The following is a 19881-nucleotide window of genomic DNA, read 5'->3' as shown; positions in this document are numbered from 1 at the left end:
ATTTAACTTAACGGTATTTGAGAACTTATAATAATGAACAGACTGCTGCTCTATATTTAAACTAGTAGAAATTTGCTCTTGCAAAAGTCAATTAGAATCATTTAGGAAAGCTAGAAAGGTTTTTAACAACCCCCCACCCCCCTGCTCCCGCCCCAAACCCTACCTGAACCTGTAATCCTTCAGCGCTGGCCAGAATATAGGTAAATGGGAACTTCCATACTGTTGGCAGGAGTTTAGAGGGGCATTCAGTAATATCTGTTAGAATTGAAAAGCTCCATACACCTTTCAATCCCATTTTTTCACTTCTGGGATGTTTACTTAATAGAAGTGCTCCCACGAAGATAAAAAGAGGTATGTCCAAGAGAGCATTTGTGCATCATCATAATTTTAAAAACATAAAGCCAAAAAGAACTCAAAGGTTATGATAAGTAGGTTGGTTAAATCAACTACAGTGCAGGAGTTACAGAGAAACCTGGGCATCAACACAGATGGAATCAAAGGTCACTAAAGAATGGTGTAGACAGAGCAGAAGATAAAGGCTGAGTCTTGGGGGCAACCTTACGTTTCAACATCAGGCAGGTTCCGAGGAACCACAGCCAAGTGAAGAAAGCATCTTCAGAGAAAGGAAAAAAATACATGAGGGGTCGGTAAGGTAAGGACCAAGAACTGACCAGGTATTCAGCAATTAGAATGCGCCTGGAGGAGAGTGGCTCTAGTGGTCTGGAGGGGACCAGGGCCTCGTCACACTCCGATTAGAGAATGGAAAGAGAGGAAGCAAAATCAGTGAATAGAGACAACTCTTCCAAAGAATAATGCTATGAAGGGGAGTAGAGGAGTAAGGTGGTTGTCGGAGGGGCACTGGGGGCCAAGTCTTGGTTTTTCTAATATTCAGATATTATAGCATGTTTGAACGTTGGTGGAAAGAATTCAAGAGTGTGGGCAAAGACTGTCGTTTGCCATTCAGTAAACAAAGAATGTTGTCTGCCATAGAGCCACCAGCCACTGCAGCTGCATCCCCAACAGTGCACCCTGAGGGGAATTCAGGATGGAGAAAAACAGGATACTGGCTCTATATAGTTAAGATGCATATCTAAGGAATAATTTCAATGAGCCCAGACTCTTGCATCTTCCCAAACATAGAAAAGCACTAAAATCATTAACTTGAGATGTCTGATTTTTGTGATTAGCAGTAATATTTTGATGTCTGACTACATGCATTTTTTTCTTCCCAGCAAAAACTATATATCCTGGCTCCTCCCTTACCTCTTAGGAGCAGTCCTCAGAGCTATCTGAGAGGCTGTCTCCCACCATACAGTCCTCAGTAAGGTCCCCGAATAAAACATAATTTGCAACTTTTAGGTTGTATGTTTTTCTTCAGTTGCCAAGAGAAAACAATGTAAATGTGGCTAGAATGTTGCTATTGGTACTGAATTAAATGTCCTGGAATACAAATACTCATCTTTTCCTCATTTTTAATTGTAAGATCAAAACAAAACAAAAACATCCACCTCTTGATCCATACAGATAAAGCCAAGGGATTTAGCTCTCAAATTCCTCATTTTAAGAGCATTTACACTCTGTTAAAGACTGATATTATATCTATAAGTTTAGATGGGTATTCTGTTAATAAGACGACTATTTAATCATGCTGCTTGTTTGAAGCAATTTTGTACTTCCAAATATACAGCAGTAAGTAGCATTTTAGTCAAATATATTTAGAGTCAAAAATATACTTATAGTCGGGCTTCCCTGGTGGCGCAGTGGTTGAGAGTCCGCGTGCCGATGCAGGGGACACGGGTTCGTGCCCCGGTCCGGGAAGATCCCACATGCCACGGAGCGGCTAGGCCTGTGAGCCATGGCCGCTGAGCCTGCGTGTCTGGAGCCTGTGCTCCGCAACAGGAGAGGCCACAACAGTGAGAGGCCCACGTACCACAAAAAAAAAAAAAAAAAAAAAAAAAAAAATATATATATATATATATATATATATATATATATACACACACACTTATAGTCAAAAATTATATTTATAGTCAAATGTATTTATAGTCAAAAATTGAAACACATTTAACGTTAAAAAGGTACCAACCTCAAGATAACTGTCATATAGTGTTCAGCAATTTTAGTAAACACAAAGATAAAAACTCAATCAACCAACCAATTAACATCAAACTTCCTAAAGTACTACAGACAGAACACAAATAACAGATGATTTGAAGCAAACCATACTTGAGATAAAGCAAATGGCATAGGCCAAATAAAGAGGTATTTACCGTTGACTGAGAAATATGGTATAGTAATCTTCTAGGGAAAATAACAATTTTATGTTATTTGCTACAAGAAGACTGTTTTCACCCAAGGTTGAGAATTGCTAACTAGAGTTGAGAAATTACATTAATGAAGGACAGACAGACATGCAGACTATACTAAGGAAGGCACTGCTTTAAGGATTAAGATGTATTTTTCAGAAAACTAATGAAATGTAGTCACCTAGAGAATGAACAAAAACATTAAGATCAGAGTTCATATAAGCTCAGTTCTCTCTGTGAAAATAATCATTCAAAAGAAGAAAGCACTGGCCCATGTGCCCAGAAGAAAGTGACAGAAGCTTCACGACACTTAGGTGGCAGGCAGTCAGAAACCAGAGTGAAACTTGCTCAGGAAAACTGCTGCTTAAGAAGAGTGAGTTTGGGGACTTTCTGGTGGTCCAGTGAGTAAGACTCCACACTCCCAATGCAGGGGGCCAGGGTTCGATGCCTAATCCCACATGCATGCCGCAACTAAAGATCCTGTGTGCTACAACTAAGACCCGATGCAGCCAAAATAAATAAATAAATATTAAAACAAAAGAAAACAGTGAGTTTCACTAAATAATGGCTGTAAAGGCATTTTGAGTTCAAAAGCCCTGGTGGGGTGCTTTTCCACAAGGATGGTCTCCCAAAGGCGTTTCTTTCCACAAATAATTTCTTGTACAACCAAACAAAAGAAACAACGATAAAAGAAAGCTCTACATTATAGACCTGTTGTAGGTTATGGCCTATGTTTCCTTAACCATTTATCTTCTGTTTAGTCAGAGTACTAAGGTTTGTTTATTCCTTTCCACCTCCCCCCTTGCATGTGACAATGAAGCAAAAATGCTATCCTATTACTCAACCAACTTTCTTACTTCAGAACCCAATTTTAAGCATGTTTAATTAAGTTTAAGCTCAGTGCCATTCAAAACAGACCAAGATGCTGGTTATTTGATTTTTTTTTTTAAGACTATTAGGGTAGTGTGTTTATTGTAGAAAAGACAATCCAAGCAATGGGAAAGTATACAAAATTAAAGAAAAATCACTGTCATCTTTAGTTACCACTGAAAATTATCTTTCTCCAAAGGTAATGACTGTTCCTAGAAAAGAGGTTCATTTTTCTTTTCAAGTGCAAATGTGGGGAAACAAATGGCTTTCTTTCCCATAAGGGACCTGTGATGGTTAACTCTGTGTATAAACTTAGCTGGGCCACAGCATCCAGATGTTTGGTCAAACACAACGCTGGGTTTCTGTGATGGTGTTTTTTGGATGAGATTAACATTTAAATCATGGACTTTGAGTAAAGCACATTACCCTCCACAATGTGGGTGGGCCTCAATCAATCAGTTAAAGGCCTAACAGAACAAGAGCAAGGAATTCTGCCAGCAGAGGGCCTTCAGTTCTATTGATATTTCTCTGGAGCACCCTGAGCAATAGAGGATCAATGGGGCGAGAGCTGGTTCCTTATACGGGGTGAGGGTAGGGGTGTGTCCAGGGGCTGGGCCGGAGCGGTGGCTTAGGTGGTCTGCCCACCCCTTTATGGTGGCGTGTGCAGGAGGCATGAGCAGTGCCCTGCTTTTGCTCCCGACCCCCTGCTTTTGCTCCAGGCTCTTCAAAAGTGGCTCTTCAAAAGTGGCAGTTGGGTTTTTTGGTCTCTGTTATCTTTTGTCCATAATTTTGCCCCGCTGTCACACGCACGCAGTTATTTTTAGTCCCATACAGTTTCTATATATTTGTTGCTCGAGGAGAGATGTGTCCAGGGGCAAGCACTGCAGCACTGCAGCAAAGGGTCCCGGGCCCCAGGCTTCTCTCAATACTAAGTGGATTATTTACAATGTGACATTTTCACTTATCACTGACATTCCTTCAGGTGGAGCCAGTGTAGACTGGCTAACAATTCGTAACCCCTTCCTCACCTCTGTGGGGCTGGGGATGGTCAAGTGATAGTTTTGGCAGTTCTACTAGTGACTTCCGAGGGAGGCTGCCGCTCCTCTGATGCAGGCACCACTTCTTCCTGCGGACCTAGGACCTGGAGATACAGCTACCACCAGGTGTGACCGGCTGGGACAAACATGACGATGAAGTCAATTTACTAAGGAGACTGAAGAGGAGAGAGAGAAGGAGCTGGAACCCTTGATGGCACAAGCCCTGAACCACCTTATCTATGGAGTTCTGGTTATGTGAGCCAAATAAACCTCTGCTCCTGCCACTGGTTGATGGATTTTCTGTTATTTGCCAACAAAACATGTTCCTTTTAAAATGACTATTGAGTATTCTGTAACAGGGGAATACCACAGTGTAATCATTCCCCTCTTGGTGGCCTTTCATTCATTCCTTTTCAACAAATGTTTACTGAGGTGATATGCAGAAAACAGTTAACACAACAGACATGACTGCTATCCTTTGAAAGGTTGGCCCTTGGCTGGCATCTGGGAACTTAGACTCTGGGAGGGTTCCTGCCACCCTAACCCTAGTGACTCACTGTACCTAAACTGCTTGTACAAACCATGTGGTTTATGCTCAACATCTGCTTTCCTTCGGGGAGTCTGCAATTTTGGTAGATTCCAGGCGGACAGTGATTATATGACTAGTCTCCACTAAAAACTCCAGGCACTGGGTCACTAATGAGCTTCCCTGGAAGACATTTCACATGTGTTGTCACTTGTGCTAGGGGAATTAAGTGCATCCTGTGTGACTCCACTGGGAGAGGACCCTTGGGAAACTTGTACCTTGTTTCCTTTGGACCTCATCCCATGCTGATTTTGCTTTGTATCCTTTCACTACAATAAATCATAGCTGTGAGTACAACTATATCCTGAGTCCTCCCAGCAAATCATTGAACCCAGGGGTGGTCTAGGGGGTCTCCCAATATCAACTGGCATCAGAAGTGGGGTTCCCTAAACCAACCCTGACTCACTAATAGATGGTGAAATTTTGGGAAAAGAAGAATAACGGGCCCGGTGTGATGTATCTTTGGTGCCCAGCTGATTATGGGGTTATCCATGGTATGCAGCAGTAGCTGATCTGCTGTATGTTATGAGAGGCAAAAGTTACCTGTGGAATCTGAAAATGATAGATCCAACTCCTGGAGAGTAGGCCTGCTGCATCCCACACTGCTTCTGGCCATGCTGGCTAAAGTGATGCCTTTGGGTTTTGCTCTCTCCTCCATGGGAGGAAAAAGGGGCCCCAAATGCCCGAAGGTGAAAAGGCCAAAAATGTTAAAAGTCTGCATTCTGCTCTTCTCCAAGTTGGCTGGGGGTGGGGTTTAAATCAGGCCCCAGGGCTGGAGCAACATTTTAGATAAAACAAAACAAAACAACAACAGAAAAAGGGAGGGAGGTCACACCACAGCAGTTTTTTCAGCCGAGCTGCTGCTGCAGTACCTCCTCCACTCCCCTTCCTCCCCTGCATTCCAGCCTGGATCTTCCCTGGCAGCTGCAATGCTAACACTGCAAACACTGAACATATTGCTAGGAGTTTAAGTAAATTTGCAATGAGGAAAAAAGAAAAAAGGAAAATTTTTTAGTGACTTTATATTTTGTGGGTATGACATCTGGATGTATGGTAAAAATGGATATAAAATGTTAAATGCTTGTAACTGCATACATGCCAGAGGAATCATCCTGATCAAGGGAAGCTGCAAAAAAAGAAATGTGTTAGTGGGACACAACTTCCTTGCATTTTGCCGCCAGTGGGCGGGTTGGAATTTAAACTCTCTGAGTATTGGAAACAGAACAAGTCTCTGTAACTGATGAGTTTTGCTATGGAAGATACGAATTTTTGCTTGTTGGAGCCTCTGGAAAAAGGGAGGCAATAAGAAAGAAAGGTGACCTACAGATGGAGATCTACTTTTGGAGTTCTAAAAAGCAGGTTTTAGTTGGCTAATGAGAGCTTGTGAAAGTGGAGGTCTGTCCCTTAGAGACCGATGTGCATACTTGTGAAGGGGTCGATTTGGACTTGAAGAATGACAAAACCAGACGGTCATAGGAAAGCCTTATCTGCCACTTGGCCTTTCTGGCCTGTAGCATCTAGTCTTTGCTGCTGAAGAAAAGTCTGACTTTTTTTAAACTCCTGAATTCACAGATCCTAACTGCCTGTATCTGATTCTAAGCTGAGGCCTGATATTGTCTGGTGTAAGCTTCCAACCTAAGTGGGAGCTGTGTTGAACTGAAAACAGGCATAGGCTCATAAATAAAACTCATACTCTGTGACCTCTGCACATTAGGCCACCTCGCTGTGGGGTCTACCCTATGAGGACATCATAGCTGCTCAGCTGCACCGTCTGGGTCCCATACAAATCCCAGCAGGAAAGGACTTGTTCTTTGATGGGACCATCTGAAATCAAGCTGCTGACTGCCTGTATAGTGCTGACACAGAGCCTGACCACATTCTTAACTTGTGGCTATAGCTGAAAGCTGCAATTTGGGAGAGGGTACATCACAGCAACTGTGACCTCTGATCACTCCTGACAGGCTGAGCCGACTCCAACCCCCTCTAGAGCATGTCTAACTGAGGTCAACTCCCTGTGCCTGTGTCTCCTGAAGAGCAGCCATTCGCAACGATGGACTACACCTCTGACTCTTCTTCCCTCACCTCTCTCCTGCTGCACACGCCTGACTGCAAGCTGATTAGTCATGCAGCCATCCTCAGAAAGGGGCTGATCTTTTCTAGGCTGTACACCAGATAAAGTCACCAGAGTGAAAGGGGTGGGAGGTTATGTAAAACTATTTTGAAATTTTTTGAAAATTCAGGAGTTTTGTCCTGACCGATTCGTGAAAATGACGTTTTTTCCGGTTCGGCTGTATAAAGGGGATTTTCTATGAAGATGTTTTGCACCTCTTTTACAGAACCCCTCCAGTTGAAAGGTCTGGATGAGAGTAGGGGATGACTGTAAAAACATAAAACTATGAATGTTGAGTGGAAAACACTGATTTTAGAACAACCAAGGGAAATAAACCAAAACCCCTGCAGCTGGAAAGGCACAAGAGAGGGGAGAGGGCATTATGATCTTTGTTCTTCGAAATTACTTCTGGAAGCTTCTTCCTTTTCCTGAAGGAAAACTCTCTGTGCACCCCTCCAAGCTGTTGAGAGCGCTCTGAGTTCAGACAGCTGAGCTATGATCATACCCGGCAGCGCTGACTGAGGCGGCAGGATCTGACCCAACCCCTGCACTTTTCATGCAGAAAACCTCCCGATGCTGACCACACTCACGAGGTGGATGAACTGTTGTCACAGGCAACAAAACTGTTTGGAACTGATTGGCAGTCCCCCTGAAACCAAGCACTGAACTAAATTTTTTGGATTGGACTAGGATCCCTAGGATAAGATACCCACAGTGGGCAGCCACATCATACTGCCTAATTTATGTCTTGCTCGGGGTGCCCAACGATTGTAAACTTTCCGTTTCTTGGGAATCCCAAAAATTCCTTCTGGGATTGTACTTCTGTGTGTGTACCCTGACTATCACGACACTGCCTCAGCCCTGGAAGGCTTTCAACTCAGCTTCAACTTACTGGCCAGACTTGTACTGGGCCTGAACTGATGCTTAGAGCCAGGTAAAAAAGGTTAAAACAGAAACTTAAGGAGGAAGCTACCTGTCTAAGATAGACCTTTATGATTAATGGGATTTCTTATTTGGCTAAGACACGTGAAGAGCACAACTGAAATCAATACTGCAGGTTGGTCTCACTCTGCTGTCTGGGTCATATTGATAATAATTTTGCTGTGAAGACAACCTGGCCGATGACCAAAGAGGTATGCCACGTAGAGTAGAGTGAAAATAGCAGGCCTAAACTTCTATCCTTGAAAAGGCCTGCTTACAAGGCTGGCCCTTGGCTTGTGTCTGGGAACTTAAGATTTTGGAAGAGTTCCCACTACCCTAACTGTTATGAGTGACTCACCTCAACTGTACAAAAAATATGATTTATGCTGAACACGTGCTTTCCTTCTGGGAGTCTGCAATTTTGGTATGTGCTAGGCACAGAGAACCTATGTGACTAGCCCTCTATAAAAACTCCGGTACTAGGTCTCTAAGGAGTTTCCCTGGTAGACATTTCACACGTGTTGTCACAACTTTTTGCTGGGTAAATTAAACACATACCGTGTGACTCTTCTGGGAGAAGACCCTTGCAAGCTTGCATCTGGCGTCCCCCAGACTCACCCCATGCACCATTCCCTTTGCTGATTTTGCTTTGTACTCTTTTTCTGTAATAAATCATAGCTGTAAATACGACTATATGCTGAGTCTTGTGAGTCTTTCCAGAGAATCATCGAGCCCGGGGGTGTGGTCTTGGGGACTGGGAATAAGTGTGAAATGTTCCAACGAACAGCAGAAAGCAAGTGTGACTGGAGTCCTGTGAGTGACAGATGAGGTCAGAGAGGAGAGGCTTGATCACATAAAGCCTTGTTTGGATTTTATTCTGAACATGACAGGAAGCCATTGGTGGCTTGTGAACAGGAAGTAGGATCAGTCTGCCTGCTATTAGATAACTGGCATCAGGGGAAAGGGTGAAAACAGGGACACTAGATAAGAACTCCTTACATACAAGAGATTCATAACTACCCTTGGGTGGTTCAGGAACTACTTTAGAAAGGAGAAACCTAAGTTTATCTTTAAGGATGAGCAGAAAGGCGATACATGGATTTGGGCAAGGGGGTGAGGAAGGTATCCTAAGCAGTGGGGTGAACTTGTATATGCCTCTGAAGAAGGGTGATGGGTTTAGCATCGCTGGAAAAGGGCAAATGGGGGGAAGCTTTGGGAGATGAAGTCACAGAAGATGGCGGCCACATGCACCCAGAGGCTTTGTGAATCTTGCTAAGAGGCAAGCCCTTCATCTCATAGGCAAATGGAAAATAATGGGGGTTGTAAATAGGGGAGTTATAGGATCAAATTTGGGTTTTAGGAAGATCAATATGCAGAGACATGGGTAAGAGGCTGACAAAGGAAGCAAGTCTAGAAGTAACTGTCATATAACCCAGGTCTAATGTAGCTGGGAGTACACAAAAAGTCATGCATATGCAACTTATATGTATGTACATAGCCTTTTCGTGTATTAATAATACATTAAAAACAAGTTTGAATGAAAAAAAAAAGCAATTATTGAAAAACTAAAACAAGTGAATCTGAATGTTTATAAAGTTGTTGGTATGACCACACAGAACATTACTGAAATGATTTTAAAACACATCATATTATTGATACAAATCACTAGTAAAATAAATACTAAGAACAAAAAGAACCACAAAGAAACCTTAAACTGCATTCGGTGGTTAGTGGTAAGGTTGCCATTGTTATTTTGAAATGATATATACTTTATTTGTTTGATTAAAGTAATATAACATTAATGTTGTTAGGTACCATGATTTTCAGCATCAGGGCAAGGAGACCCAAACATAAAAGAAAGAAGCAAAAATCCTGATGGGTGGAAAGGACTAACAGCAGACTTGAAATCCACTCTCTCTTTTTACTGCCCAAGAAACAGAGAGACAGAGAGGTGATGTGATCAAATCATCTGAGACACATGCTAACAAGAGGCCTTCTGGCAAATGCACTCAAGGTATTTACCACCAGGAGAGTCCTTACTTGTGCACTGCTTTACCAGGTTGGACCTGGTTTGTCCAGACTGTTCACTGTACATAAACCTAGGATGTAAGTATTTATCAGGTGTGACTTCCTAGAAAATACCACACAAGCCATGCAGTTATCAGGGAATAAACTGGAGATGTTTCATAACCGACATAGCTCCCTTTTGTGGAAGTGACACTCCACATCAATCACTCAAAGGCCTCATATATTAAAAACATATGTTAAAATAAGCCAGAGCGCATCTTAACTGAGGTTAAGACAGGACCTGGGAGCAGCTCTGGCAGCCACAGATCTGTGACTTGTGTCTTGTGATTATTATATCTTTGAAAATATTAGTCAAGTTTGATAGTGGGTAGGATCTCTGATTCTTGTGAGTTTGTCACTCTGACCCTCTGTGTTATCTCACTTGTAATATTTAATTTGAACTAGAATAATCAATATCAATGTTATATTTCCTAACCTTACCCACCAAAAAGGCCTATTAGTAATGACAATTCAGTTGCAATGCATATCCTTGGTGTCTAGATTACAGTATCTAAAATAAATACAATTTCCCACTAAAAGGAATATGGATTCCCTAGAGAAATGGCTGAGATTCATTTTGGGGTAAGGAAAAGTATAAGATGAATTTGGGACATCTTGTCCTGCCTAAAAAGGAAGAAGTTTAAAAGTTACCTACGATTAGTCAAAAGGACAAAGGAATGAACTTAAAGGGACTCTCAAGAGCCAAAAATGCAATAATGTGAGCAATAAAAAAGCATGATTGCAAAAGAGTAAAGCCTAGCTGTATAAAACCCATAGATTTGTAATGATGCTCAAAAGCAAAGCAAAACAAACAGAAAACATATTCACTGGTCTCTTTTGGAGGTCGCTAGAGCACCAAATCATTATCTGAAAATATTTCAAGGGAAAGAATCAAGCATTTATCTTGCTGTGTGGATTATATTTCTGGGTAACCAAATAGTTGATGAGGGAAAGTTCTTTAGAAAAGAACTCCTGATAACAAATGCAGGAGGAATGATAAGTTAACAAGTCATTATTTTGAAACTCCTAATGAAATAATGCATCCAGACAACAAACGAAATGGTTCCCAAAAGCTCTGGGTGAAAGGTCAATGAGGAACTTTTGAATGGCTGGGCCAGGCTGACACCACCCGACCTTGCTGACCAATCACTAGGAGTGGGACAATCAGATACTATGTAACTCCCAGGTAATGCAAGGGGAAGCATACAACACTAACTATAAATATTATCGATTATAAAATAGAACTAAATCTACCCAGGCCTTTGGAGCCAACTTCCAGTTCATAGACTAGACAGCAGATAGTGGAACAAGTTCAATTACATTACTAGCATATGACCAGCTAGATCTAGAATGAGGGAAATCCTATGGCACAAAGGATATTCTTTCTTTAACAAATAAAATGACACTTAAAAACAAGGAAGGGAAAATTGTTACAGATTAAGAGAAACCTAACATCTTAGTGTGGACACCGACTGACAGAAACCAATTCCAAAAAGACATTTGAAACAAGTGGGAAAACTAAACGGAATCTGGGTACTGGGTGATAAAGGAATAATTGCTAATTTTGTGGGTGTTATAATACTATTGTATTTTTCATTTTGTTGAAAAAAAATTCTTACTTTTAGAGATATGTACGCATGTAAAACAATGTGGAATTTGCTTAATAATCTAGGGGAAAAAAAGAGTAAATGGATATGCAGTGGCAAAGATGAAACAAGAACAAGAGTGTTGATGGCTGTCGAAGCTGGGTGACGGTGCATACATGGGGGTCATTACACCCTCTACTTTTGTACTTGTTTGGAAGTCTCCCTAACAAAAAAGAAAGGAATGAAAATAAATATTTGGCAAAAATTAAAAATGGTAATATACACTTGGCTGAGGTACAGGAAAAGGAACAGACTTACTTTTCTGCAGAACAGTTTAGCAATATGACTCAAATGTCTTTTCAAATTTTATACTTTACTTTTAAGGTTTACTTTTAAGAACTAACTCTAAGGAAATTTTCATAGATGTGTACAAAGGTACACTTAAAATGGTCTCCCAGCAAAAAAAAATATTGTTATGGTATATTTACATGTAAAATTTTTTATAGCCATTAACCATTAAATTGTAAAAGAATATTAAATAATATGGGAAAATGTTCAAGACAAACTGTTAAGTGCAAAACGCAGGCTGTAAAATAGTATATACATTTTGAACCAGTTTAGTCTTCTTGAAACCATACATCTAGACAAAAGCCTGAAAGAGTATTCTCCACTATGTTGACAGCTGTTATTTCTACTTGATGGGATTAAGGTACTTTTAATCAAAGAAAAAAATGGTTTCTCTTTTTTTTTGTATAAAATATTTGTAATAAAAATTATATTTTTAAAAGGTAAAACATGGATCAATTCTCGAGATTGGCTAATAACAGAATAAGCAGATATGGCAGCGATCTTTGAAATAATAAACCAAATGACAGATGGGTGGTGGGACAGGGCAGGGTGGATACATTAATAACTAATTTTTAAAAGAATAGGTATTTAGCACACTCTACTGTGAGAAAGATCAAGCTGTAAGTTTAAAAATTAGAGTGTCAAGAAAGCAAAAGTTAGAAGAGGATTAAAGTTTTTATGTAACTTTAGGATAAACAACTAAATCAAATTACCTAGGATGACTGAAAAGATTATTGTAGTAAAAATCCTAACACAGTTCTGAAAATAACCAAAGCAGCAAGTTAGACAACACTTCCTGTCTGAGTTTCTATTTTCTGTACCACTCTGACAGACTGTTACATACTGGAGTCCAAAAAGAAATGTTTGAATACTAATATAATACAAATGCAATTGTGACTATCAAATTCAGCTTCTGTAACTTATCCTGTAAAATTATACGCTATACATTATATGTGGTGAATATCAGTAAAATAGGACTACTGCACCTTCCATACTAGCTTTAAAATTTCAGTTGCCTCCTTCCTAAATAAGGCAAAAGTAAACAAAATGTCCAGACTACCTGGTTTCCGTACTTTCATTGGCTCTTCATAGTCCTTGTTTTCTGGATTTGCAGATTCTAGAAAGCTGATTTCTTCTGTGACAGTTTCCCCTTCTTGGCTTCTGAGGCCATCTTCCTCTTCTTGAATAGGTGATTCCAATTCTGATTCTTCTGAATCAAGGAATATCTGACCAGCGACTACTCTGCCTGCTGGGCTATGGTCCTCTACCGACTCATCTGACGGCAAAGAAGTCTGACAATATAAAGTATTTTTAGTTTCCACTACTAACAAGACTCCCTCCAACCTAATTTGACCATTTCTTTCACTAATCCAGATACACCTCCTTCAGTTCCTTGAATGTGTCATACTCATTCGCCTCTATACACTTTGGCATGTGTCCATCACATGCCTTCATCACCTGCCTAAAACTGACTCTTCGGATTTCAACTTAGATGTTACCTCCCCACAAGAAGCTTTCCTTAAATTCCCCAAGTCTAGGTTAGGGTCTCCCCCTACTTGCTCCCAATATATCTTATACTTCCCCGTATGACAGCCCTGTACTATAACCTCCTGTTTCTTACCTACATTCCTTCCAATCTAGAGATCAGGGATCATAACTGATCGGTCTCTTTGAAGATGTAATAATCAGCCTTATTCATTCAATCAACCAAGTAAGTGCATTAACAGACTTTTTTAAATTGATAAGTGTAAACAAATGGCAGAGGTTAAATCTTCAAATTAAAAAACTAAAAAAAGAAAGAATAAAATCAATCTCTCATTAGGCAGTAAAAAATGTAACTGCCTTCAGGCTCTTCCCCACACACACACACACACACACACACACACACACACACAGAGCACATTTAAGTTGGAATTAAATCTAGTAACCAACACTCTTAGAAATATTATTCTCTCTCCTATAGGTCAGTGATTTTTCCTCCCAGAAGAACTAATATTGGCACTAGCTATCTTTCTTTTCCTTTTTTAAAAAAATATAGTTCTGTTGCTCAGAAGATGCAGATTTCACATCTTTTTGAAGATACATCATTCATGCTTTTAAACTGGGCATCAAATACTGGTCAATGTAAATTTGAGTACACACCTTGGAATCTAAGGTTTCATCCTGGTTGCCTTCTTCATCTGTAAAGAAATTTTAAGACAATTTAGTCATCTTTCTTGTTTGGAAATTGCAGGTATGTTAAATGAAAGCATTTGATAATACAACAAATAATAAGACACTGGATAAATAAATCTATAATTATCTAAAAATTGGTTGTATTCAACAACTGTTCAGAAAAGATTAAGTGAAAGGAGAAAAGGGCGTTGGGGGTGGTATTTTTTTCCTCTTTATTCAGGAAAGACATTAGCTTCATCTGGTACACAGGTAGGAAGACCAAGACCACCACCACCAAAACCAGACATTTCTTCAGATGCCATCCAGTTCTTTTGTTATAGTTAGTCCACTACTGAGAATGAGTTGCTAAATTTATAAAAACAGAGCCCTGATTTTGCGGTTCGGGATTCTACCCATTCTTCTCCTCAGCTCAGAATCTGGAGTTACTCTAGCTTATTTTAGTGATAACTAGCATTTTATTGTTCACTAAGACTACTAAAGATGGACATTAAGAATTATTATTATCTGACAGCAGAGTGGCCAAAGATAGTTAGAATTTGTGTTCGACTTTACTGAAGACATAACCAGATATGCATTAAAAAGTAGCATCACACTATCATGTATTTACTCACAAGAGATCTATTTATTAAGAAATCAATAGCTTATATCAAATAAATAATAAATCCAGCCACTATTTACATCTTTCTTCCAAATTCATATTGGCTGTTTTGGTTTTGTCCAATTACATTAAGTTTCCTTCTATTATTCTTTTTGCATTTCTCTGCTACTTCTATTCTGCCTGCTTGCTATTCTTTTTCCTGCTCTTATATAAACACATTCAACAACCCAACGGCCATTCACAAATATTTGATCTTTGTATTCCAAGCCAGTTAAAAAAACAACTGTCAGATGATCTCTAAGTTTCCTTCTTACTATTAAAATTACCTGATTTTATCCAGGTGTAAGCTTCAGTACTGCCAGCTCCATAAATTATGTGAGAAATTAACCAGTAGACAAAATGCTATAAGACCATGTGATTTTTTTACTAGAAAATTTGGTGTTATGGTTGCCATTTATCTTTACTTCATATGGTTAGATCCTAAATATGATTGGTAACTTGTAACTTTCCAAAATACAACAAAAACATGTTTTGGAGTTTGTGTGACCAAAGTACTGAGCCAACTTTAAGAAGTATAATCAACTCATTATGTACCAAATACCCAACTCTATTTCACAGTATTTGTTTCTTTTGAATATCTGAGAAAAATCAGTCTACTGGTGAGGTTGTGCCATATATAAAGTGCTGTAAATTCAAAGAAAACTTAAATTATAGCTATTTTCACACTCACTACTTTTAGATTACCTTCCAAATATTTTATTTCTGGTGGGTGGGGAGGAGAAGGGTATAGCATGTATTAGTCCCACAGTGCCCATAACGTTTAGGTAGTGATGTCAATTAATGAACAATCATCCTTCATGCTCACTTCTTCACAAGTATTACCCAAAGCCCAAGTTCTAACATATGGTTCAAAGTCCATTCTCAGCAGATCTTTGGATAAAGGAAAAAAAATTCATCTCTAATAACAAAGTTGTATGTGTGAATGTATTTAATTAGTCATAAACATTAGCTAGTTAATAAATCAAGAGCAGACATTAAATGTGAAATGTATAGGGTATATCCCCAAATACTGAAACTTTAGATTAGTTGGAACTCAAATCACTAATCACTCAACTGAGTACCTTGTCACAATAGTTCACATATGTAACTAATAAGTAAATAATATAGATGCCTATAAATAAATTTTAAGACATGTACATTTGAGACACTACAAGCTGTTAGGCATTAGAGTAGCAAAATGTGTTTCTGAACTCCCAGAGACATGGGAACTTGTGACATCGGGGTTACTCTGTATGAATGGCATCATGCTTCTCTTTCTTTTCTCTCCACGAACTAGGAATATATACTCAGGTTACTGGTAAATAAGAGCTTTCCTTCTCATTTACTAAACTGGGAAAGCATACTCCAGATGGTAATCTTAAAGCAAAGGTATTTTCTCTTTGAAACTAATATGTCCATTCACATAACACTTTAAAGAAGTTTCTTATAACCTAGAGACTTACGACAGGCAGTCAGGTAAGGATTAAAAATGCTGAAGTTACACATAAATAAAAAGAATATAGTAATGCTTTTATCAGAACACATACATCAAGCAACAAGAAAAATGCGAAAGGAGTCAATGAAGAGCTATGGATTTCTCTCAAGAGTATCATATCCAAAATACCATGGTTTACATTACTTTGGTAATCATACCCCTTCCTTTGAAAAAGACCAATTTTCATTTTTATTATATCAGCTAACAAAACGGCAAAATACCAGGGATACTCTTTCAGGGAAAAGTGATCATTACAAATTCATTTTCCAACTTGGCATGTAAATTAAACAGACTGATATATCTTCAAACACAGAAAGTCTTACAAGTTTAGTGAAAAGAGACCAGATATCCTGTCTTTGGCTTTGCCATTGAATCTGTGCAGATCCTAGGATACTGCTGATTCCCAATTACTCCAAATCCAAGGCCTGGAGAGCCAGGCTCAAAACCTGGCTTCATTACATGTTAACATTGCACACACGGTTCAATATAGCAAGTTTGCTCAGCCTCCTCTTCCTCAAGTGTCAAAAGGGAATAATATCATCTGCCTTGTTGACTCTCAACAAAGTTTTAAGGAACAAAAGAACAGTGAAATGAAACATATCCTGCAATCTGAAATCTACTCTTTAAATACATGGTGTTAATTAATATAACTGTTACCTGAGATACCTAGCAATGGACCTAACTGACAAGATTCTGTAATATTGTTTGGCATAAAGAAAAAAAGTAAACCATTTTAACCAGTAAGACACTTCCTGTCAAAAACAAGAAGACATGTGAGAAAAGTTAAAGCATTTTTCATTATTATCTTGAGAAAATGAGAGTAGTATCTTTTAAATCTCCTCCTTTAAATTTATCTATTCACAAGGAAAAGAAAACATTTCTAATAAAAGTATTATACTTTTACATGCCTTTAAGACAAGATATTAGATAACAGCTAGTAACAATGATAGGATCAAGATTCCCTTTGTTGGCTGATCAAATTCTACCTGGCAATAAATGCAACTTGCTCTGGGTAACCACCAACACTCAAACATTATGTCAACACAAAATTATGACCCAAAACTTGATTTTTAAATAGGAGTAAATCTTTAAAATAAAAATGAGGCTGATATCCTGTATAAATAAGCAATTTAATGAATAAAAAAGTCAACTGAAAATCCATGTACTCAACTTATAAAACTTTATCTCACAAGCGTTTTATGATATTTGCACTTCACGTGAGAACAGCAGTGCCTTTATTACTGATCAGCATGCACATCTATATAGTTTTAGTTCTGGCTGAGTAAGATTTTCGCCTCTCCCAGAGAAACGTTTTGGCAGTTTAACTATGATGGAAATCAGAACAGATGTTTTGTGAACATAGTCCTTTGAGTACATCAACACAACCCAAAGATTTAACACTTCAGTATTAACAGTCTTCTATTATAATATATGGAGAATCCCAACTGTTGACTAAAAAACTTCTTCAAGCATCATCTCCACTGACATGATGCTTTAGATATGTGCAATCTAGTCAAAGGAAGATGCAGGAAAATGTTTACATGCTTTAATTTTCTTTAAGTTCTGCAAATTGAATTCAGAGGGATATGCACCATATTCTTTAATTAGTAGTTCTTACACTTTAGGGTGAAGAATCACTTGTGGAGCTTTTTGAACTACAGGTACCCCAACCTGTTCCAGACCTAAAACTGCATTTTTAACAAACCCTTAAGAGGAATTCTGATGCAGGTGGTTCATGGTCCATCAGGTACTCTACAGTACTGATTTCATACTTCCTTTGATCAAATAACTGCTAGCAGTGGCTTCAGGAGTTACACAGAGTTTTAAAGATTTGGTCAGGAACACAAATCAACACTAGAAGGCGGGGGGCGGACCTCAGAGCATGATGTTGGCAGTAAAGTAACTGGCATATGCTTGTTGCTTTTGAAATGGTATCTTAAACCACACTATGGATAGAATTTTAGGTTTAGACCTCTTATTTTAGAAGCAGAATGACATTACAGCACTGACTTACAACTAGGACGGATAATTTGAGGATTCAGATAACCATCTGGGAAATTTTCTGTTGGGGAAAAAAAAAAAAGAGTTGACATTTATACCCTGCCTTGTTCCAAAAAAAATTTAAAGCCACAGAACTGCTGTTTTGTTAACTGAAACTGATTAAAATTCAAAAGCTTTATTGTACTGATTGTTTTTTTAACCAATACTCAAAAACACTAAATGCTTCTTTACCAACACTCTCAAAATAGACGTTTTCAGATGTAGGTGGATTAAACTATTAAAAAAGAAATGATAATTTTCAGAGCCAGGGTATAAATCAGCTAACTGGAAAATCAAAAGCATATGAGTTTCTCTATCTATGTAAAAAGTTAAATCCAGATGCTATCCAGTTTACATTTATAAGAACCAAGATTTTTTTTCAAAAATCATAAAATTACTGTCAGCAAACATGGGGCGGCTCAGAAACACTGTGACACAGTAAAAAAACACTTTCTTAAGAATATTTCTTTAAAAGGGGTACGGAGTAGGCACATTTACATCAAAAGTCTTCATTTTTTAAATAAAGAGACAAGGCAATCTCAGGTGCTAAGCAAACCCACCAAACCACTGTCAACATCCTGGTTTTGATGGACCTGGCTCTGCCCAGACAACCCCAGGTGTACCAATTACTTAACTTACAAATCCCAAAGCCAAAGTTTCAAAACCGATACAGCACATAATCTACATGAGAGTCGTGGAAGCTCCGGAAGGGCTCCTGTGTCACTGTGGGTCTAAGCCAGCTGTCAGGATTCATTCTCATGGAGTCACTACTCCTTCGGGAGGAGTCGTGTAAAGTTTCTGAAGTGAGGAGAGGTGTGAGCAGGGGGACCGCCCCTTCTTTTCCTCCCCTCTCAAGCTCCCCTAAACACCCGCTCTGACCCAGGCCAACCGAAGCCCAAGAAATGACAGCGAGTGACAGGCTACTGCGAGGTGTGAGCTGGAGCCCCCACGGCCCTGCCCCGGGATGGAGGCCGGGGGGGCGGTGGCTCCCGGCCTCCAGTCCGAGGGGGCGGATACTGACCCGAGGAGGCGGAGGCCGAGCCCAGCAGCACCGCACAGAGCAGGAACGTCAGCCCAACCCAGACCCGCATCCTGCTCTCAGGGCCGCTACCACCCGCTGGAGCTGTCGCTTTCCCCTCTGCCACCACCAACTCAGCCGCCGCCACCGCCGCCGCCTCGCTGCTGCTCTTCCTGCTCTGGTTTCCTTCCTCCGCCCCTTCCCAGGCCTCCCTGCCCTAGCATTCAGCCAATCCCCGCCCGCCGTCGTACGCTCCTCGCCCAATCGCCGCGGCCTTCCCGCCCACCTTATTGCCCCGCCCCTAGGGTCAAGACTTGGCCAATCATTACGCGAGATTCTCACACCGGCTTTCCCGGTTGGACCACGGCCTCACCGACATGGCCCCAGCTAATTGGTAGCTCCTGGGTTTAATCATCCCGGAATCAGAGCATGAGTGCAGGGTAGGACGAAAAGTCACCCAGGACTACAATTCCCACAATGGACTTCAAGGGCCTCTCTCTGTGTGTGCTCTTGGGAAACGTAGTCCATCGTGGGGCAATATTTAAAAGTGCAGGTGGTTGTAGAAGTTAAGAGAACTTAGCTAACACCTGGGCTAGACACCAACTCCAGGCCGTGAACTCACAGGTTTGTTTTTTCTTTTTTGAGCCAAATAAATATCAAGAAACACACATTATAAGGTTAAGAG

At 39.9% G+C, this 19881-nt stretch overlaps 1 protein-coding gene across 3 annotated transcripts in view; it reads right to left on the bottom strand.

The window, feature by feature from the left end:
• Window positions 1-19373, bottom strand: part of SEL1L (SEL1L adaptor subunit of SYVN1 ubiquitin ligase) — a 56753-nt gene extending 37380 nt beyond the window's left edge. For 2 of the 3 annotated variants that reach the window (XM_073800168.1, XM_033850756.2), the window contains exons 1-3: window positions 19200-19373; window positions 13974-14011; window positions 12892-13123 (exon numbers count right to left, since the gene is read on the bottom strand). In XM_073800168.1, the coding sequence (XP_073656269.1) occupies window positions 12892-13123; window positions 13974-14011; window positions 19200-19269 (340 nt within the window). In that variant the 5' untranslated portion in view covers window positions 19270-19373. The remainder of the gene's footprint in view (window positions 1-12891; window positions 13124-13973; window positions 14012-19199) is intronic. The other variant, XM_004324389.3, reaches the window with a different exon arrangement.
• Window positions 19374-19881: the final 508 nt, after the last annotated feature.

The sequence above is a fragment of the Tursiops truncatus genome, chromosome 2, assembly GCF_011762595.2.
Source record: "Tursiops truncatus isolate mTurTru1 chromosome 2, mTurTru1.mat.Y, whole genome shotgun sequence".
NCBI lineage: Eukaryota > Metazoa > Chordata > Mammalia > Artiodactyla > Delphinidae > Tursiops > Tursiops truncatus.
The sequence above is the reverse complement of the archived record's forward strand: the minus strand, read 5'-3'. Positions and strand labels throughout refer to the sequence as shown.